The following is a 22033-nucleotide window of genomic DNA, read 5'->3' on the forward strand; positions in this document are numbered from 1 at the left end:
GGTCATTGTGTTATGCATGTTAACCCTTCCCTGTCCTTCTGCAGACTGAAGTTCCTGACCAGGAAGTGGCAGAGAGTCGTCAGGAGAGGAGTTACAACAACTGTCACTGTCAACGGACACAGCACAGGTGCGTGAGAGACATCCAGAGCGATGAAGATAGGATTACCAACGTCACACAGGCAAGGTACATCGCCAGTTCAGTGTGTAACCTTTCCATTTCTCTCTCAGCTTCCAGGACTGAGGTTTTGAGGCAGCAGCAGCCACTGGCCAATCACAACTCCTCTCCACCTACTAGAGACAGCAGCCCCACCCGTAAGGGTGTGGTCTCACCAATGAAATCACCCTTCAGCCGGTACGGCTCCTTCCATAGTAAACATCCATTCACGCGAGGGGAAATCTCTAACGACTTACCTTGAGATTTAATTTCTTTCCTTTTCTGTCTTCCGCTTGTCTTCTCCCCCATCTTATTCTCTCCCCCCTCTTATTCTCTCCTCTCTTATCCCCCTAGAGTTTATTCCAACCCGGTCCTGTCCTCTGAGCTTGCTTCGTCCAGTGTTCTGTCCCAGGATGCCGAGTGGTCTCTGACAGACTACATCCACCACCTGGAGAACGTACAGCAACGCCTGGGGGCTGCACGTCCAGGTACAAACACACACTGGTTGCACTTACTGGTTGAGCACACACTCACTGAATGAGATGGGGAAGATCAGAGGTGACAGAGAGAAAAAGGGGCTTTAGCTTGATGGCATCGTACCATGGCAAGTCCACTACCCACAATCCCCTGGGTTAGGGGACGGCATTGTTACCATGGACAAACTTCCCCTCTGACAAACTGATCAATCAATCTCACAACCTCCAATCCCATCTCCTGACCCAGTTAGCAGGGCTTACTTAGCCCCGCCTCCAAGTTCCCCAGATATGATTGGCTATCGGCACCAGTGGCTGCAAAAGAACAGGACATGGCTGTACCTCAGCTGTCTGTCCCCCATCTACCGGTACGGCCCAGGTGAGGACTTAACTACAAGTACCAGAATACACTGCTTCGTTAATCTCCCCACATCACCCTCACCGTACTGAACAAACTTCAAGTACCAGGATGCACGTCTCAGGGTAGGGTACATTCTGGTGTAAGCAGGGACATGTGGGTAGTCACTACATAGCCATTCTAAAATGGACAATAGTCCATTGAATAGTTTTCTTCTGTACACCGGGGAGTTCATATGTTTGTGTGTGAGAGAGAGGGAGAGATTGTGTGTTGCCCTTATATCTGGTTCTGACACATTTTCTCTCTCCTCCAGACTCTCCATGTCTTCTCTCCTACCACAAGAAGTCTGACCGCTGAAGGAAGGAAGGAAGGAAGGAATGAAGCAATGTATGAATGCCTCCTTTCAATCCAACATCCTTATGATCCGTCTTTGTGTTCAAATATACAATGGAATGTATTTGTCTAATATCTGATTTAGAAAGTTAGCATTTAAGACATGAAATTATTTTTTTACAATTATTTTGTTTTCTACAGATATTTCTGTTGACCTCCGAGTAACTCCCTAAGAGGTCTTCTCACACGAATGCATGTGTTTTTGAAAGTATTAGATCGCTATTTTTCTACCTGAGTTTTATACAAGTTTGTATCTGATTCTGTATATATGTTCTTGGTTATTAATATTTGTTAAAGTTTCACGTGGATAAATGTGTAAAGTTTCACACTGGAATTCTGAGCTATAGATCAAAGCTGGTGGACATGTTTTGTCAATGATTTGTTTTTTTATCGATCACCATTTCTACAAAATAAATATTTTAATTGTGTGATTACCTGCCTTGCGCATTGGGTGTGTATCTTTTTAAGGCAGGGCCGAACATAGGCGGGGTCAGACATACAGACTTACATCAATACTTAGAGTATTGTTAGATTATGGGTTGGTCAAAAACTGATGGTGGTACAAACACCCCTACATTTGACTGTGTTTATCATTCATTAACACAGGTGATTAGTTCTGGGGCGCTTTAGAGCACATGTATTTACCATCTCAAAATGTGACCGGCAAGGAAAATAGTAACTAAGTAGGCTAGTTCTTTTAGACCGTTCATTCCAGTCCAGTGTCATTTGACAACAGTTTTACAGAAGGGGGAAACCACAGTCTTTGGTAGTTATGTCTTCAGTTACACTACAGATCATGACAGTTCACATAGGGGTCAAATCACTGATATGCCATGTACTGGTTCTCTGGTAATTATAAATGAAACCATTTCTATACTATATTAGAATGTGTTATATCAGCAACAATTTCAGCTGGTTCATCTGGGGCTTTAAATCCCTGAGATGCCCATTAAATGATGTAATCATTCGGGCATACAAGGTAGGAGGTGCCAGCTGACTACCAGTTCCACACGACTAACTAATGACCACGTTTACATGCGCACACTTTTCTCGATAGTAGCTCATATCCCGTTTAAGGTCTTATTCCTATAAACTGTTTACATACACCTTTTGATATCCCTCTCACGAGTAACCCTGTATGCATGACTAAGCAGAAACGTCCTAATTTAAATGAATATGGGTTAAATAGAATAGTAACTGAAATCTGGACACTGACTGTGCATATTTTTTTATTTTATTTCACCTTTATTTAACCAGGTAGGCAAGTTAAGAGCAATTTCTCATTTGCAACTGCGACCTGGCCAAGATAGCAATTCGCATAGCAATTCGACATACAACAACACAGAGTTACACATGGAATAAACAAAACATACAGTCAATGATACAATAGAAAAAAGAAAAAAAGTCGATATACAGTGAGTGCAAATGAGGTAAGATAAGGGAGTTAAGGCAATAAATAGGCCATGGTGGCGAAGTAACTACAATACAGCAATTAAACACTGGAATATAACCTCTCACGTACCGTAATATATGAACTCCTGCAGAATTATGCATGTCTTGCAGTAAAATTATAGAACAAATCTTACATTTGCCTCGGGAACAGAAAATAACTATACTGAACTAAAATATAAACGCCACATGTAAGGGTTGGTCCCATGTTTCATGAGCTGAAATAAAAAAAATCCCAGAAATGTTCCATACACACACAAAGTGTATTTTTCCTGAATTTTGTGCACACATTTGTTTATATCCCTGTGAGTGAGCATTTCTCCTTTGCCAAGATAATCCATCCACTTGACAGGGGTGGCATATCAGGAAGCTGATTAAACAGCATGATCATTACACAGGTAGGTGCACCTTGTGCTTACGTCAAAAGGCCACTCTAAAATTAGCACAACGTCTCAAGTTTTGATGGAGCGTGCAGTTGGCATGGTCACTGCAGGAATGTCCACCAGCGCTGTTGCCAGAGAACTGAATATTAATTTCTCTACCATAAGCCTCCAACATTATTTTTGAGAATTTGGCAGTGCGTCCAACCGGCCTCACAACCGCAGACCACGTGTAACCACGCCAGCCCAGGACCCCCACATCAGGCTTCTTCACCTGCGGGATTGTCTGAGATCAGCCACCCAGACAGCTGATGAAACTGGGTTTGCACTACCAAACAATTTCTGCACAAACTGTTAGAGACCGTCTAAGGGAAGCTCATCTGTGTACTCGTCCTCCTCACCAGGGTCTTGAACTGACTGCAGTTCAGCGTTGTACCCGATTTCAGTGTGCAAATACTCACCATCAAAGGCCACTGCCACGCTGGAGAAGTAGGCTATTCACACATGAATCCCGGTTTCAACTGTACCGGGCAGATGGCAGACAGAGTGTATGGTGTTGTGTGGGCGAGCAGTTTGGTGATGTCAACATTGTGAACAGAGTGGGGTAATGGTATGGGCAGACATAAGCTACAGACAATGAACACAATTGCATTTTATGTTGTCAATTTGAATGGCCCGTTGTTGTGCCATTCATCTGCCGCAATCCCAACGTTTCAGCATGATAATGCACAGGCCCATGCCGCAAGGATCTGTACACAATTCCTGGAAAATATCCTAGTTCTTCCATGGCCTGCATACTCACTAGACATGTCACCCATTGAGCATGTTTGGAATGCTATGGATCGACGTGTACAACAGCGTGTTCTAGTTCCCGCCAATATCCAGAAACTTGCAATGCCATTGAAGAGCAGTGGGACAACATTCCACATGCCATAATCAACAGCGTGATCAACTCTATGTGAAGAAGAGTTGCATGAGGCAAATGGTGGTCGCACCTGACACTGACTGGTTTTCTGATCCCCTCCCCTACCGTTTTTTAAGGTATCCGTGACCAACAGATGAATATCTGTATTCCCAGACGTGAAATCCATAGATGAGGGCCTAATGAATGTATTTCAATTGACTGATTTCCTTATATGAACTGTAACTCGGTAAAACCTTTGAAATTGTTCCATGTTGAGTTTATATTTTTGTTCAGTGTATGATTTCTTTCTTTCACCATCTCTTGAGAAAATGCAAATGTGTTATCTTCGACACTGTTTTGCTAGCAGACAGTGTTTCAACGACATCAAATATACTTCCAAAACGAACTGAAGTCTTCTCAGAAACGTGTTTCAGCAGCTTTTAATTTCCTTAAACCCGGTCAAACTGATGCCATTTGGAGACTTTGTACAGGACCAACCATTCCCCACTTTTTTGGTTTGCTATTGCGTTCTCTCCGGGTCCCTACACGAAACCAGACCACTTCGGCTACAAGCCGAAAATAGTGCTCTGTCCTCTTGAAACGACCGAAGATACAATTGGCGCGCATGCCAGGCCGGGTTGAGAAATTCGGATGCGCGCCCGAGGCCCCCAGGTGCCGAGCAACCATATTTCGATCCCCGGCCGCGGCATACAAAGCGCCACACGACATGCAAGCCGATCTAGGCAACAATCGTTAATTAGTTGAGGTCCAACCAATAGGCTTCTTAAATTGTACATACAATGTATAGACTAATTTATATCCAAAGTTAGCATCATCTGTATGCGTTAATTCTATCCAGAACTTGAATCCGAGAGGAGGAACCATATTATAAATGGTGTTAATCCATTTGTTGTTCGGGCCCGTCTCAAACATTCCTGGGGAGAATTTAGCTTGAGTACCCAGTGTCACTTCCGACACTGCTTCGAGTGCTTTAGGTACTATTCCCCTTGAGTAGAATCTATCTCACATCCATGTCTGACTTGTCTGCAGGTTTCACAGGGTTGACTCTGCCTGAGGAGTCGCTGTGTCACCAAAATCAAACACACATGTATTTGTGGGTCTCCGGGTCCCTTCTTTAGTCGGGAAAGCAGCGCTTGGTTACAGTAGTACTTTAACGGTGTTAACTAGATTAATGCATTCATCCTATCGATTTAAGACATTAGTCTGGCGATCACTACTGTATTTAGTCTTCTCGGGCAACAAGTTATGACAGAAGAGACGCTGCATGTATAACTATAGTTGACAAACGGCCACACCAAATGTTGGAAATTATAATATGTCCTACCAAATGTCGGAAATGATAAACATACATTTGTGTAAATTAGGGGTGAAACTAGCCAGTAGGCTTTACGGTTCAGTATAGAGTATCAGCAAAATAAATTATTATAGTGGCTCGAACTGCGCAGGTAGCCTACTTTTTGAAGTGATTTGTTTGACAATCCAACGAAAACATCATCACACAACACCCATAATATGCAAAACGGAGCCCTAGCAGGCCGCGAAAAACGGGCCAATATGTTTTTACAGGCCACAGTATCCAGTCTAATGCCGCGTTCAAATACCAGTCGGAACCCCAAGATACTCCGAAATGTTCGCTAACTGGTTGTATTTATACAAGTGCCGATGTCAACCAGCTAGCAAGTCATACATTTCCGAGTTTCCTAGTGACAACTAGTACGAGAACGCGGAATAAGATTAGCATATCCAAGTAGACCGTACGAGGAAGTCTCTGACGTTTTCCCCGTACGGTTGAGGGTCTTCACGTTTGTGTACATTCACGTCACTCATTTCAACACGAAGCTAAATGCTAGGCTAACTGTGCTAGATTGAAGAACGTGAATGGTGATTTGGCGCAGGTAGAACATTCGTGCCCACTGAGCTTGTAATTTAAACCGCGGATAGTCCTGGCCCGACCGTACGAGGAAGTTTCCATTCTCTCGTATCTGTCTGTGATGTACGAATGGGTAGTTGACGGACTATCGTCGCTCTTCGAGCCTATAACCGGGCAAAAACATTCCGGTTGGCCTGGTTTGAACGTTGGCGGGGAGATAGACTCACAACGGCAGGATAGCAACGCCAGGCCAACCAAAAGGAACTACCAGAGGTCGGTGACTGGCTTGGTGCTAGCACACTATTTGGTGCTAATGTGCTCTGTGTAGCTGTTTATGTAACGCGTTAGTAAGTTAGCTGGCAAACGCTAGCCTGTCAACTAGCTAACAGCTAACTTATTACCCCTAGCTCGGTAACCTAGTTAACTAGCTAGCTAATTATTAGCAACAATTGTCATTCATTTCAGTTGGTGTTAAAAATAACAAGGAGAGCTAACTTTTTCCTCGCGCCACTTACCAGACATTAGCTAACTATTTCCTAACGTACCAAATAGCAAGGTACTGTAAAAATGAATAAATGTAACAAACGAACTGTAGCTAACATGTAACGTTACTACCTGGATAGTTACTGATAGGTAGTTAATGTTCATTGTTGTTGACTGAACGTGTTTACATTCTGTTACAGCGTTCATGTTTCAGAAAATATTAGCCAGAGTGAACCAGTGGCGACCAAGAGACGGAGAAAAGGTGTGGTAACTTACTACCAATAACTTTTAGCCACTGTTTTTATAATTAATTGTCGTTGTAACTAACGTTAGCTAGCTAGTCAGCTTTGAACTGACTACATGTGTACTGTACTCTTTCTCATTGTCATAGACATAATTAGTTTTGTGAAGAAGACTGTAGCAGGGGTGGCTGGGCTGCTGAGACTGAGGAACCCACTGTCTCCTGCCAGTGAGGAACACAGAAGGTACACAGCAAGCCAGGTATGAATGTGTACAAGTGATGCATTCTAGTACCGTACGCAACACACTCATAAACCACTGCTCTGACTGAAAGACACATACATTAAAATGTTTGTGCAATAGCTGCACAATATTCACATCTTACTATGTCCTAAATCACTCTTATTATGTAGGGCCCCGTGGGCCTGATGGGAATAGATGAACTCCACACCTCATGGATGAGCAGCTCTGATTGGAAGATGGGTGAGTAACGAGGGCTCTGATTGTTTGATCGATAAGGAAGGAGGACAGCTGTGTTGTACATTACAACATCATGGTATATGATATATGTGTAACAGCAGAGGGGACAGGTCAAGTGGTTGCTTCAACTTGTTTATCCCTCTTTCTGTGTCTCCAGAGAAACCAACGGTAGGAGGACAGAGGGAGAGAGGGGGGCTGGGCCTCCTCCAGGGAGCCTCTACCCCTCTGAGGAAACACACGTAGGTCTCTTCTGTCTACTGCATACTTTCAGTTCTGGGGCTTTAATTAATACAAAGGTTCTACATATGTGGGATGTTCCACCTGTAAGCGTTGTGTTCTCGGTCTTGTTTTCAGTGGCTTAGTGCTGGGTCCAGGGAACCCAGACAGAGGGAGAGATGGAGACAAGCCCCAGAGATGCTCCCTCCAGCTCCTTCCCAGTCGGCCTACCCAGGGAGTGGGGGTTGGGACAGGACCCCCCAGCTCAGACTTGCCCACCCCTAACCGCTCCCACAGACAGTGCTTGACAGTGGAGGAGGTGAGTTAAAAATGAGTTTGAAATTAAAATCAACCCTCTGATTGATCCTGGTTTTTATTAAATGCCACGCCAGGTATGTCAGTAGTAGTCAGGTGTTCTGTTTCCAGGCTCTGAAGGAGAGTGATAAGGAACACTACAGACGGCTACTGGAGATGGTGTCAGATAAATACAGCAAGAGCCAACCGCTGCCCTTCACCCGCACCAAACCCCAGGGGTGAGTGGTGATGGAGAGTGTGAGATTATAGTTTTCATTCCAGTGGTTCCGTTAGCTAGCTTTTACAAACCTATGTTTTCTTCGCTTCCTCACAGGGAAACATTTACACAGGATGGACATAGAATGGGCATTTTGGGAAGAACCTTTGAGTCTGTGACCCCAAAGACAGGACCCCTCAGAGGTAGACTACTATCACAGCTTCTCTCACCCCCCTTCTCATGTATTGGAAGCTGTTGTCCTAGGCTAATGTATTCTCCTATCTGCAGCCAACCCCAGTGTGTATATGTGGAGAGATACATCCTCAGCCAAACAAACCAGAGACATGAGAGGAGAGTTGTGTCTCAGTAAGCCTCTCAGCGCAGCTGTGGACACACAACCTGCCAGCAATGCAACGGTAGGAGACACACTTATGAACTGTAGTAAGGGTGCTAGGAAGAGTCATAAGGCTGCTATGAAGCATTATAAGGTTGTTATAAAGTCTCTCTCCCTCCAGCAGAAGCAGCCAGAGCTGGATCTCTCTGCAGAGGTAGCAGCAAGACTCAACCTGGTGGACAGAGAGACGCCAACACACACTGACACACTCAACAGCACTGAGGAGCTCCCCAGGTTCAGCAAGGTGAGTGTTCTTTTTCTCTGTAACTGTATGTCTGTATAGTGTGTTGACATATGAGTGTAGGTATTCTATGGGTCTGTCTTCATTCTGTTTATTTCAAACTGTGTGTGTGTAGGAGATGGCTGTGGAGGTGAGTCGTGCCCTGTCTCAGAGGGATCCTAACCTGGTCCTGAGCTCAGCCTTCAAGCTATGCATCACACAGAGAGACCTGGCTTCCCTACAGGAAGGGAGCTGGCTCAATGATGAGGTGTGTATGGTTGTTGGCTGTTAAGTTTGAGGTTGTTGGTGTTTGCGTTAGTGAGTGTGTGTGTGTGTGCCTGCATGAGAGAGAGAAGGATAGATGTACGCCTGTGTGTGAGTCTAACAAAAAAACTCTCCCTCTGTGTCTCAGGTGATTAACTTCTACCTGTCCCTAGTGATGACTCGTAGCAGTAGTGCAGGGCAAGGGCTGAAGGTCTACTCCTTCAGTACTTTCTTCTTCCCCAAACTACATGGAGGGGGGCACGCCGCCGTGAAGCGATGGACCAAAGCTGTGGACCTCTTCCAGTATGACATCATCCTCGTTCCGCTGCACCTGGGAGTCCACTGGTCACTGGCTGTAAATCTCCCCAGATTGACGGGGCTTCATTCACTTTAGAACAGTGGTCACCAACCGGTCGATCACTGCCGACTGGTCGATCACCAAGGCATTCCTAGTCGATCACCAAACATTTCTCTCTTGATTCGGCAGCCCTAGTGCTGGCAAGGCTGTGTTCACATTTTGAACCATTTAATGTGTTTGAATGTAGATCTCTGCTTACCGGGTAGGCCCATAGAGCAAATCAAGTGCACCCCTATAGGCAATGTTCCCTCTAAGCTGCACGCTGAAATATCAGCCAGCGCAGAGAAGCACGAGATTGAACTTCACTCAACTTTCTAGAGTTTACACTATCAACGTTTCCCTTTACTGTGGGAATTGTGATTGAATCAATGCTATACTAGCCACTTTCAATGCAACACACCGAAACACACAATGAACTATGTAAGACTTATTACTATGCTAAACTAACTATGCAAGTGATTTTGTTGTAGGCAGAACGCGTCATAGTAGGATTCTATTGCATTGACACGCACGACTCAGCCCATACTCTACACAGACTGGTGCGGCATAACCAATCAGCAATGCAGCAGGCCTATTTGCAAATGGACCATTGCCATATATGGATCTGTGCCATTCACTTTGAACTGGACTGTGTTTACAGCATGACCGGTCGTGAGTAGATCCGCTTGTTTTGAAACAAACGTTTGAAATGTCTGAAGAACATTGGCAGAGCAATTCAAGCATAGCCAATATGCAGTGATGGTGTGTTGGGCCTATAGCCTACTATAGCACAACCCTCATTGGTACATAATTGTTTTTAATTGGTTAATGTTGCATAGGCTTACATTTTTTTTAAGTCATGTTAAAAATAAATATATCTGAGCGGTAGATCTTGGCTTGCATTTTGACTCAAAGTGATCGTGATTCAAAAAAGGTTGGTGACCACTGCTTTAGAAAGTCCACTGGTCCTTCTCTGTGGTCATTTGTAGATACCTGTGGACTTTGTTTATTTCCCTTTCCCCCTCTAGGTGATAAACTTTAACTCCAGGACCGTGAGGTCCTATGACTCTATGGGACAGAGACATGACGACATCTGCAGCCTCTTACTGTGAGTCCTCAGTCCCCTTCCAGTAATCATTTGGTTTGACAAAAGTACCTGTAATCTGATGCCCATCTTTTTTTGTCATTTCATTCTGTAATCCTGTTACATGTATTTGGTTCGTCCAACCCTATTCAGGCTGTACCTAAGAGAGGAGCACAAGGCCAGGAAGGACCAGGATCTGGACGAGTGCAAGTGGACAGTGGGCAGCTTGAGGGCCAGTGTAAATTACCCAGACAGAAATGCATATCTAATCATCTTTGTTGTTCTTATTTTGTCTTGAATGTATACAGAGTGCGTCTAGGGCTGTCAGAAATAGCATCCGTTCTCTAGTGATTTGCTTTTCACCAGGATCCTTCGTGTGTGTGTGTGTGTGTGTGTGTGTGTGTGTGTGTGTGTAGGAGATCCCTCAGCAGAAGAATGGCAGTGACTGTGGAGTGTTTGCCTGTAAATATGCTGACTACATCGCCCAGGGGTGGCCTCTCACCTTCCGACAGGTACATAGGCAGTCGCAGGCTATCATACTCACTCGGTGTACACTCGTACAATCTCTTTTTCACTCACACACTGTCTCTCACTCTCCTCAGTGCCACATGCCCCTGTTCAGGAAACTGATGATCTGGGAGATTCTCAACCAGAGGCTTCTGTAGGACTACACAACTACATAAAAATAAATTATAGCTGCAAAACAACCATTACAACAGAAATGATAACAAACAACGACAACAGAAATGATAACAAACAACGACAACTGAAATGACTACTACACAGCCTCCAAACTACAACAGGAAGGACAACTACAGCGAACAGCTAAGCACAAAAGCAATAAATAATAACACTTAAAAAAAGGACTTAAAGGACCAAAGCTATGGACCACAGAATGACCTCTTACCCTCTATCAGTGGGTAGAAGTGCAGTCCTTGTAGTGAAGACATAGAGGTTACAAAATAATGGTTTGGAATTGATTGTGTGTTCAGATACAGCCTGAAGTGCCTTGGACTCCAGAGAGTGTCTCTGTCATACTTATAGAAAACACTAAATGGGGAATCAGACACTTGAAAATCCCTGCTGTTGTAGATGCGAACTTAAATTTAAAACAAGCTTTCTGTGTGAAACCAGAGTGTTTGTTAATGTTGTGTGTATATTTATATATAATGTCTATATTAGGTACTTTATTTTTATGACTAGTAGAAAGTGGAGTGACAACTGAGGCATATGTTATGAGTGTTATTGAATGTCTTAATTTATGGTTGAATCGTCATTGAGGAGGAGAAGGCAGACATAAGAAGGCTGCATGTGTGTGTGTGTGTGTACTATATTTATGTAAATAGATATTTTGCTGACTGAAATGTTTGTGTGTGTAGCTGCTTTCATTTTGGCTGGACTGGAAGAGAGACCGGTGAGTGAGGTGTGCCATCTCAAGCAGAGCAAGACACCATCTTAATCCCTCACCACCACTAACAGATATGGACAAATCATTTAAATCCTAAATGTGTAACAATAGTTTATTTATTTGATGCGGAAGGCTTTTCTTTTATGGCATGTATATCATTTCATTCAGCAGTAACAGCATCTGTGTAGATGTTTTTTTTTGCCATGAACTTTATAGTGGTTCTATTGGATTGTATCAGTGTTTTTGTTGAAGGCATGTAGAGAATAATTTCTAATGAGTCTGTACTGCTTTAGCTTGGGTCTGCCTCTGAAATTGCTCCCTATGACTAAAGGTGGTGCACTATACAGGGTTCCATTTCCAATAGGCCCCTGTCCATAAAGCTGTATGTGCTTTATCTTACACTCCTGTAGTGTTCAGTGTGATGGTAAACCTGTAGCTGACATGTATGGGACGGCAAAGGAAGCTGAGTTGGCTAAAGCGCGTACAGACCTGGGACCAGGCTAGTACCGCTTATGCACAGATCATTGCACTGCGTATTACATTGCGTGTATTTCTGCTGCAATTATTCGTGTGCATAGAGCCTTGCTGACAACCTCAGTCATATTTTTGTATATAATAAAGGTCAGAAGGAAAGAAATGGATCAGCTTGTGTTATTGACTAATCACTGTCAAATGTCAATTATGAGTGTGAATGGCATGTAATGTCTTCGGGGGGCGGTGTGTGTGTATATCTTTTGTTTATGGAAGATGTATACGAGCTATGTTTCATTATACTCCAAACCTACAGGTGGCAGTATTGTGACTGGGCGTCTAGTCAACCATTTTTTTTGGTAGGAAGGAGAAGCCCCGCGCATGCGGGACTGCACAAAAACGGACCATCGAAACACACCGACTTCCACGCTATATTACTTTCAAGAGTTATCCTACCTAAAGTAGTTTGAAATGTAATGTATTTGCCTTAATCTATGTTTGATATACCTTATAAAATGCCGTCCTTTTACATTACAGTATTTGTGTGATCGCTAGTGCAAATTCGTTCTTCTGTGGTACTGTAGTTTGTTTGCAATATTTCGCATGTAGCTGGCGGGAAGTGAAAATGTTATCATATTTATACCTTTACGATATTTTCATCAATTAGCCAATGGAAGGTGTCTTTTTAACCAGGGCGTTCCGCGCTTAATGTTTTTGAAAATCACGGTCGATGAATGTGAGAGAAATACTTACACCGGGGCTTTTTCTGGATGGTAGCGTCCCACTGGAAGGATCCGCTGTGAGTCTGCTTTGTTTCTCAAACCATACATACATTTTATCTGCTCCCCCACAGGAGAATTGTATGTTTAACAATTGCAATGTGAGTTTTATTAATAGGTTATCAGTCTTCGATTAACAACCATCAGCTCCTTTTTTTGTCCCCTTTTGAAGCGCTCTGACATTTCCACCACAATGTCTCAGTCAGAGACGTGTTGCATTTGTGGGGTGAGGTTTGTGAGGGGGCCCAAGGGTTACAACAGGAGGAAAGTCACCACGCTGACCAGCCCCAAGACCTTCCAGCTAGTCTTTGACATCACTCCTGATGATGACTCCTTCCTCTGCTGGGTCTGTCTTGGTGTGCTCAGAAGGAAAACCAAGCAGGATGGGAAGCTTTGGACTTGGTCAGATTTGCCACCAAAAGTTGGCAGACCTCGAAAGCCCCGTGCCGAAATACCAAGCTCATCCACAACATTATCCAATCAAACTCCAATTATAACCAACCCATCCTCTTTATCCATAGAAGAAGAGTGCATTGCTTTTAAAAAAAACAAACGGAGGCCAGTTCGTCAGTGGGACGGGGAGAAATGGACCACCATGACTTCTCGTTCCCCAGAATCCCATTCAACGACCATCAGACGACCTCCGACGCCCATAGCCCCAACCACACACTCTTCAACGCCATCAAAGCAAGTCAATTCCTCAACATTATCAAGTCAAACTTCAAATCAGATCAGTTCCCTGTTCTCCTTTGGAGAGCGGACAACAAAAAGACATCCGCAGGCACCCCACTCTACAACACACTCCACACTCCCGTCTCCTTTCCCCGTTAAAAAAGGTATAAGCCCCAAGAAGAAGCTCCCTTTCTCCAAGACGAAGCAGAGCTATGGGTTTGGCCCTCATGCCAAGGCCCTGTATTACATGCACAGCCACCAGCACCTGAAGGCCTTCAGGTCCCTGATGAAGACCAAAGCTAGAGAAGCCATGACCCTTTTCCTCGCCGAGGTCATCGCCCAGGAGGTAATTGTTTTAACATAATTCATTTAAAGAATGTATTTGGTTATAGGCTACCTGCAGTTTATGGCTCATCAGGTGTGAGTGTGTCGTTGTTGACGATAGATGTGTTTGGCAAAGAAATGTATATGTCCATCTGTCTGATTTACTAGAGTAAGGTATTGATGAAGGACCAACGTGGGCCGTTGCGTCAGCCGCTGACTGAGGCGAGTGTGAGTGTGTTTTCCTGGGACTCAGTTCTAGCGTGGGGGGAAGAAAAGGCCCCTATGACCCTGGCATGTCTTAGGGCCATGTTCCCCAAACCCAACACCATCAGGACACGGGTTATGATGGGATCAAGGAAAACGAAACGGTGAGAGAAGAAGAGAGAATCAATTAATAATCATTGATTGTAGGCACTTTTCCAGATGATCAAAGCATTTATATTGTATGGGGGTCACAACAGTTAACTGGCTTTTATAAAAAAAAATGTACATTTAAAATTGTGTTTTGTACTTGAACTCAACCCTGGAAAATGAAAGAAAAAGGTTGAATTATGTGACTGCTGTTCATTATTAATGACTTGCTCTCTTTGTGCATGAAAGCATAAATTGGTTATAACATGTTTTCCGTTGATATCTTTTTGAAGCCCGAGGACAGAAGAGGCAGGTGATGTAGTCAGCCAGAGGGTGGGGCTTATCTTGGCCATCGTCCTCTACACCTCCATGCAGAAGTGCAACTTCATCCAGGCCTCTCTGGGGGTCGAGTTCTGGAAGCAGGGCTGTCCTCTCAGCGTGTTCAAAGCCCTCAGTGCCCTGGGGGTGTGTCCCACTGCTGCCTCCACCAGGAGACACGCAGAGAGGCTGACAACCAGCTTTGATCCACCTCAGCAGGACCGGACAGAGGGGGTGGAGGAGGAGCCTGGGGTAAGTTTTACTCCCTCGGGAGAAAAAGTGATCTGTTTACCTTTGTATGTCTCTTGGTGTCTGTGTATTAAATGAGCTTTGAAAATAATTTCCCCTTGATTTGTTCTGGTGTGGTTCTAATTAATTTGTGGTCCCTGCAGGACTCCTTTTGTAGATCTGAAGATGAGAATCGGACTCTGAGTTGTTCCGAAGAGTATTCCAGTTCCTCCCCGACCCACTCTCTGAACTGGTTCTCGGACCAATCCCACTCCAGAGATGGGTAAGAACCATTTAATGGAGGGAGTAGTTCCTAGTAGTGTAGTTGCTCAAAATTAGCAGTCCGTAGCTACTCTTTTGGTAACCACAAAGTCTGTCCATAAAACTACCTCGCACAGAAAGGTGGGATTAACTGGAGCTAATTTTGAGATTCTCATCTATTTATCTATGTGCGCTCAGGTCCTGGTCCGATCGGAGTTCCAGATCTGACTCCAGATCTCGCTCCAGGTGAGAGTATGTGTTTTTGATGTGTGTGCGTTTGTGTTTGATGATGATCCCTCTCTCCTTGTGCCCCCTGACGTTTTCCGTCTTGTGTCCACTGCAGGAGCGACGACCACCAAGGCCCTACTCAGAGGCCTGACTCCCGGGAGTACCAGAATCTGATCAAAGAACATGGTTACCACAAAGTCCAGAAGTAAGTTCTAGAGAAGTGATCCTCTACAGAGCTGTAGTAATCAAACTGAATTTTGGTTGAGGACCTGTGTATATAGGTTGTCACGTCAACCATTTGCTCTTATCTCAAGGCTTTAACTTACTAGTGTCTTCCTGTCCCTCTCATGCCTTTACAGACCTACATTGAGTCGATGGACGAAGAACAGTGAGGACAAAAGGGAGGCAAAGAAAAAACCTGTTCTAAATCCCAAGAGAAGGAAGATGACGAAAAAGAAACCTGCTCAATCGCCTCCAGTAGTAAACGCAACTGGCGAGCACCGCTCAGACATGGAGACTTCTCAAGTAAGTAAGGTAAACATGGAACTCGTTCAAACGTCTCAAGTAGACAACACACACATGGAACCCGTTCAACTCAGCGATACAAACAAGAAACCTGCTCATATAAGTGAGACAAATGTACAACTTGCTCAAATGTCTGTAATGAGCGAAACAAACATGGAACAAATTAAAATGCCCGAAAGAGGCAGGCCAAGTAAGGAACTTGCTCAAATGTCTGTAATGAGCGAGACATACATGGAACAAATGAAGATTCCTAAAAGAGGCAGGCCAAGGAAGGAACTTGCTCAAATGTCTGTAATGAGCGAGACAAACATGGAACAAATTATAATGCCCAAAAGAGGCAGGCCAAGGAAGGAACTTGCTCAATTGTCTCTAATGAGCGAGACAAACATGGAACAAATTAAAATGCCCGAAAGAGGCAGGCCAAGGAAGGAACTTGTTCAAGTAAGTAAAACAAACATAGAACACACTCCACAAATAACCGACACAACCTTGGAACCTGTTCACAAGCTCAGAAGTCCAAGGAAGAAACCTGTCCAAACGTCCCAGGTAACTGACACACGAAACAAACCCATTCAAGTAACCAATACAGACATTAAACTTGCTGAGACAAACAAAGAATCTGTTGTACAGGCCAAGAATGGGAGGCCAAAGAAGGGATTCGTTCAAATTCCACAATTAACCGACACTTGCATGGAACCCATTCCGGTAAGCGAGGTAAATGCGGACACCACTTTAATGCCCAGTAGCATGAGATCAAGGAAGAGACCCAGACGAGTCCCCCAAGTATCCGGCACAAACCAGGAACAAACTCAAATGCCCAAAATAACCAAAACCAACAAGGAATCCTCCAAAATGCTTCAGAAAATGGACACACACATGGCACCTGCTGTAACATCTAAAAGAGGGAGGACAAGGAAGGGACCAATTGAAATATCTCAAGAAACCGACTTACACACAGAAGCCGGTCTAATGCGTCAAGCTGGTGAAATGAATCAGCAATGTGTCGAAGGACGGGAAATAAATAAAGAACCCGCTGAACCCCAAAAACTCACTGGAAAGCCTAAAGTAAATCAGACAAAGAAAGTACCTGCAAAGACACCTGAAGAACTAGATCAAATGGAATTAATTCCAAAGCGCAAAAGAGGCAGGCCAAAGAAAGAACTTGCTCAAGTAAGCAACACAAGCAAGGAAACCCCTTCAATGCATAAAATAAGCAAAACAGGCAGAGAACCTGCTCTTACCCGGGAGATAAAAATTATTGTCAATAGGATGGAAAGCTGTAGTGCTGCTGAAATGCCCCAAATACGTGAGATGAACAATGAACCTGTTCAAGTAGGTGCGGAAAACTTTGAACCTGCTCAAAGACTGAGTGGGAGGTCAATGGAGGGACTCGTTCAAATGCCCCAAGTAAGCTGCACGGACATGGAACCTGGTAAGTTAGGCAGGACCATCATGGAAACTACTTCAACTGCAAAAAGGACTGACAAAGAATCCGTTCAAAGGCCTCAAGCAAACGAAACAAAAGCAGAACTTGCTCAAACATCTCAGATAATGGAAACGATAAAGGAACACATTCAAACAACCAACACAGACAAGGAAACCGCTTCCGTGCCCAAAACAAGCTGCACAGACATGGAACTTGCTAAAAGGTACAAAATGAGTGACTTTCAGACCCGGGTAATAAGAATAGTTGACACTAGGATGAGGGCAAACAAAGAATCTGTTTCAATGCCTCAAGTACACGACCCAAACCAGGACCCTGAACCTGCTGCAACACCTGAAATAAGCGACACAAACAAACCATCCACGCGAGTGATCAGAATAGTCGTTAACAGGAGGATACCGGCAGACATATGTAGTCACACCCGGAAAAGCCTGGAGTGTCTGGCTGAGGTAGCAGCCAAATGTGCTCCGTTAGATGTTCAATCTGCCGAAGAGGATGGATAGATAGACGCATGTTACTTATCATTATAACAAACTTCACAACATGACGTCTCAGGAAGAAAAAAAATGTGTGAAAGGGTATAACCCTAAGCTAAGGGGTGGGGAATAGTCTGCCTCTTGTCTTCTGTATTCGTTTTACTGTAATTGTACATACCAGGCCTTTGTCTTAGCAATTGTCTTCTCCACCTTGTTCATTTGATATGTACATAATCCCAGCAACAGTCTTTTGTGTTTTTGTCATTGTGTCCACTGTGGATTTAGTGTATTTGTTAATCTTATCCCATTTTGTATTTAGTTGTTCTGATTGTACTTCTGTGGCTGTTGACAATGTAATAAAAATGTATGTGTTTTGTACTAAGGGAATTACTGCAGTCATAGTATCCATGCTAATTTCAGGGTATTTGTTTTCGTTACACATACAAATGTTATTTGACTAAAAGCAAAGACTGTAAACCAAAACAGATTTGCCCACTAATCTTTAAGCTAGAAAATAAATTGTTAGGAAACAACCACAGCGTTTATCTTGACTCAAGGCTTTTCCTTTCATTCTGTTTTTGATGTATACATTCTTGCAATAATATCCTGTGGGTAATACTTGTGATAATTTTGTGTATATTACTGTTGTCTCATGTAAAAATGAAGCTCGCAGAATAAACAGTGCAATTGTATACATGGATACCAATGCTTCATAATAAAACATATTTGAAACTAGAAGAACAACCACAGTGAGATTCAGGCATCAACAAGATTAGAACCAGTGATCTGGTCCATATCCCTGTAGCTAGTCCACGGCGCCATCAGGGGTAGGGACAACCTTTGTTTTTTCAGGGAAGTGTATATTGGGTAAGGTTGGAAAACAAAAGTTGAAATCCAGAAGGTAAATGTTGAACTTTTGTTGCACACGTCCAGATGATGCTGCGTACCATTTTGGGCAATGACGCTGTACGTGTGATTTAGGCGTAAAAGCCTTTTCTAATATTTGACTCAGACCCTCGATCACACCTAAAGCATCATCAATCAGTCCAATGTATTTATAAAGCCCTTTTTACATTGGCCAATGTCACAAATTGCTATACAGAAACCCAGCCTAAAACCCCAAACAGCAAGCACCATGGCTAGGAAAAACTCTCTAGAAAGGAGAAACAAAAGAGAACAATCACTATTTAGAGGACGGCTACAACAGGAGTTTCAGTGTTTGATAATATATGCATGGGAATATATTCCTGACCTGAATGGGAACGGGAGACTTGGGCATCCAAGTCTCTCGCTCAAGATTTTTTTATTATTATTATTATTTTTTGTCTTTTAGAAACGCTAGTTGTTTTTAGGAAGAAACCTAGAGAGGAACCAGGCTCTGAGGGGTGGCCAGTCCTCTTCTGGCTGTGCCGGGTGGAGATTATAACAGAACATGGCCAAGATGTTCAAACGTTCATAGATGACCAGTAGGGTCAAATAATAATTACAGTGGTTGTAGAGGGTGCAACTGGTCAGCACCTCGGGAGTAAATGTCAGTTGGTTTTTCATAGCCGATAATTCAGAGTTTGAGACAGCAGGTGCGGTAGAGAGAGAGGGAGAGAGAGTCGAAAACAGCAGGTCTGGGACAACGTAGCACATCCGGTGAACAGGTCAGGTTTCCATAGCCGCAGGCAGAACAGTTGAAACTGGAGCAGCAGCACGACCAGGTGGACTGGTGACAGCAAGGTGTCATCAGGCCAGGTAGTCCTAAGGAATGGTCCTAGGGCTCAGAACCTCAGAGAGAATTAGAGGGACCATACTTAAATTCACACAGGACACCGGATAAGACAGGAGAAATACTCCAGATATAACAGACTGACCCTAGCTCCCTGACACATTAGCTATTGCAGCATAAATACTGGAGGCTGAGACAGGAGGGGTCGGGAGACACTGTGGCCCTGTCCGACGATACCCCCGGACAGGGCCAACCAGGCAGGATATAACCCCACCCACTTTGCCAAGGCACAGCCCCCACACCACTGAAGGGATATCAACAGACCACCAACTTACTATTCTGAGACAAGGCCGAGTATAGCTCACGAAGATCTCCCCCACGGCATGAACCCGAGGGTGGCGCCAACCCAGACAGGAAGATCACGTCAGTGACTCAACCCGTTCAAGTGACGCACCCCTCGTAGGGACGGCATGCAAGCGCACCAGTAAACCAGTGACTCAGCCCCCATAATAGGGTTAGAGGCAGAGAATTACAGTGGAGAGAGGGGAACCGGCCAAGCAGAGACTCTCACATGGATAGGCAGACCATTCCATAAAAATGGAGCTCTATAGGAGAAAGCCCTGCCTCCAGCTGTTTGTTTAGAAATTCTAGGGACAATTAGGAGGCCTGCGTCTTGTGACCGTAGCGTACATGTAGGTATGTACGGCAGGACCAAATCGGAAAGCTAGGTAGGAGCAAGCCCATGTAATGCTTTGTAGGTTAGCAGTAAAACCTTGAAATCTTTTGTTCAGATATCGGTAAGTGGACTGGAGGCAGGGCATGAAAGGGATAACGAATCCAGTTGTTTGTCATCCGTTTCGGGAAAATACCTGCGTAATTGCGCACCCAACTCACTCAGGTGCTTCGCTATATCACATTTGACATTGTCCGTAAGCTTGAGTTCATTTGCACACAAAAAATCATACAGTGATGGAAAGACCTGTGTGTTGTCCTTGTTAATGCAGACAGAGAAGAGCTCCAGCTTCTTAATCATAGCCTCAATTTTGTCCAGCACATTGTATATAGTTGCGGAGAGTCCCTGTAATCCTACATTCAGATCATTCAGGTGAGAAAAAACATCACCCAGACAGGCCAGTCGTGTGAGAAACTCATCATCATGCAAGTGGTCAGACAAGTGAAAACTTTAAGCTCGTCTCTCAATTTAAAAAAAACTGTTAATACTTCTCCCCTTGATAACCAGCGCACTTCTGTATGATGTAAAAGTGTTACATGGTCGCTGCCCATATCATTGCATAATGCAGAAAATACACAAGAGTTCAGGGGCCTTGCTTGCTTTAACAAAGTTAACCATTTTCACTGTAGTGTCCAAAACGTCTTTCAAGCTGTCAGGCATTCCCTTGGCAGCAAGAGCCTCTCTGTGGATGCTGCAGTGTACCCAAAGTGGCGTCGGGAGCAACTGCTTGCACATGCGTTACCACTCCACTATGTCTCCCTGTCATGGCTTTTGCGCCATCAGTACAGATACCAACACGAGCAGCAGCTATGTTTGGCTACATACAGACTGTTAGTGGAATTCCCGTGAGAGAGTAACGGTTAATGTGATTGGATGTTAATAATTTGACTAGGCTACCTGTATTTGACATTGTGTTATTTTGCTGAACACTAGATGGTTTAATTTTATTTTTGGCAGTGAAACGAGGCTACTCAGGCTAGAGAGAAAAAACTCACCCAAATGTATAGCCCCGTTGGAAAATATAAATGTACTGTTTGAAAATGTGAATCACATTTTTATTTGGCATACCCTCGACAGCATTGGGAGTAAGCGTACCCCAGTTGAGAATGCCTCATCTAGGTTAAATTGAGTTCCTCAGCTAGGTGGTTAGGTGGAGGGAGTCTGGAAGGGCATCTAGGAATCTTTGGGTTGTCCGAGAATATATAGCACGGCTTTTGATGATCCTTGGTTGGGGTCTGAGCAGATTATTTGTTGTGATTGCAAACATAATAAAATGGTGGTCCGATAGTCCAGGATTATGAGGAAAAACATTAAGATCCAGAATTTTTATTTCACGGGATAAACTAGGTCCAGAGTATGACTGTGGCAGTGAGTAGGTCCGGAGACATGTTGGACAAAACCCACTGAGTCGATGATGGCTCTGAAAGCCTTTTGGAGTGGGTCTGTGGACTTTTCCATGTGAATATTAAAGTCACCAAATATTTGAATATTATCTGCCATGACTGCAAGGTCCGATAGGAATTCAGGGAACTCAGTGAGGTACGCGGTATACGGCCCAGGAGGCCTGTAAACAGTAGCTATAAAAAGTGATCGAGTAGTCTGCATAGATTTCATGACTAGAAGCTCAAAAGATGAAAACACAGTAATTTTTTTTGTAAATTGAAATTTGCTATCGTAAATGTTAGCAACACCTCCGCCTTTGCGGGATGCGCGGGGGATATGGTCACTAGTGTTACCAGGAGGAGAGGCCTCATTTAATAACACAGTAAATTAATCAGGCTTAAGTCACGTTTCAGTCAGGCCAATCGCATTAAGATTATGATCAGTGATTAGTTCATTGACTATAACTGCCTTGGAAGTGAGTGATCGA

General features: G+C 44.0%; 3 protein-coding genes across 7 annotated transcripts in view; all 3 read left to right on the forward strand.

Annotated features, from left to right (window-relative positions):
* LOC106575364 (pericentrin) overlaps positions 1-1817 on the forward strand; it is a 35258-nt gene extending 33441 nt beyond the window's left edge. The window contains 5 exon segments of the mRNA XM_045700379.1: positions 45-127; positions 229-352; positions 509-642; positions 878-1006; positions 1299-1817. Coding sequence (XP_045556335.1) covers positions 45-127; positions 229-352; positions 509-642; positions 878-1006; positions 1299-1342 — 514 coding nt within the window. The 3' untranslated portion in view covers positions 1343-1817.
* Positions 1818-5847: 4030 nt separating this feature from the next.
* LOC106575365 (sentrin-specific protease 2) lies at positions 5848-12280 on the forward strand. Of its 5 annotated transcripts, none has more exons than XM_014151854.2 (16): positions 5848-6275; positions 6686-6747; positions 6877-6986; positions 7139-7208; positions 7363-7444; positions 7560-7740; positions 7848-7954; positions 8050-8135; positions 8221-8348; positions 8448-8570; positions 8683-8814; positions 8959-9165; positions 10176-10255; positions 10385-10469; positions 10663-10743; positions 10834-12280. In XM_014151854.2, exons 1-16 carry the CDS (start codon positions 6124-6126, stop codon positions 10894-10896), a joined length of 1749 nt encoding a protein of 582 aa, XP_014007329.1. In that variant the 5' UTR covers positions 5848-6123; the 3' UTR covers positions 10897-12280. The 5 variants fall into 5 exon arrangements, 4 of the variants coding, with proteins under 4 accessions (XP_014007329.1, XP_014007327.1, XP_014007328.1 ...); XM_014151852.2 differs by having other exon boundaries at positions 5851-6275; positions 10648-10743; XM_014151853.2 differs by having other exon boundaries at positions 5851-6275; positions 8451-8570; positions 10648-10743.
* A 220-nt stretch (positions 12281-12500) lies between these two features.
* On the forward strand, positions 12501-18408 carry LOC106575367 (proteoglycan 4). Its single transcript, XM_014151856.2, has 9 exons — positions 12501-12583; positions 12804-12909; positions 13062-13907; positions 14054-14253; positions 14530-14806; positions 14947-15065; positions 15242-15289; positions 15387-15476; positions 15631-18408. The coding sequence occupies exons 2-9, from the start codon at positions 12841-12843 to the stop codon at positions 17741-17743; spliced, it is 3762 nt and encodes a 1253-aa protein (XP_014007331.1). The 5' UTR covers positions 12501-12583; positions 12804-12840; the 3' UTR covers positions 17744-18408.
* Positions 18409-22033: the final 3625 nt, after the last annotated feature.

Source organism: Salmo salar, chromosome ssa17 (assembly GCF_905237065.1).
Source record: "Salmo salar chromosome ssa17, Ssal_v3.1, whole genome shotgun sequence".
Lineage (NCBI taxonomy): Eukaryota > Metazoa > Chordata > Actinopteri > Salmoniformes > Salmonidae > Salmo > Salmo salar.

What these genes read in the sequence shown, in the direction of transcription:
- LOC106575365 (XM_014151852.2), top strand. Translation starts at nt 6,124, where the DNA reads ATGTACGAATGGGTAGTTGACGGACTATCGTCGCTCTTCGAGCCTATA. An exon ending in ACCCGCACCAAACCCCAGGG is followed by an intron (nt 7,955 to 8,049) that starts GTGAGTGGTGAT and finishes GCTTCCTCACAG; the next exon opens with GGAAACATTTACACAGGATG. An exon ending in AGCTCCCCAGGTTCAGCAAG is followed by an intron (nt 8,571 to 8,682) that starts GTGAGTGTTCTT and finishes GTGTGTGTGTAG; the next exon opens with GAGATGGCTGTGGAGGTGAG.
- LOC106575367 (XM_014151856.2), top strand. Translation starts at nt 12,841, where the DNA reads ATGAATGTGAGAGAAATACTTACACCGGGGCTTTTTCTGGATGGTAGC. An exon ending in CCGAGGTCATCGCCCAGGAG is followed by an intron (nt 13,908 to 14,053) that starts GTAATTGTTTTA and finishes CTGATTTACTAG; the next exon opens with AGTAAGGTATTGATGAAGGA. An exon ending in GGGTGGAGGAGGAGCCTGGG is followed by an intron (nt 14,807 to 14,946) that starts GTAAGTTTTACT and finishes TGGTCCCTGCAG; the next exon opens with GACTCCTTTTGTAGATCTGA.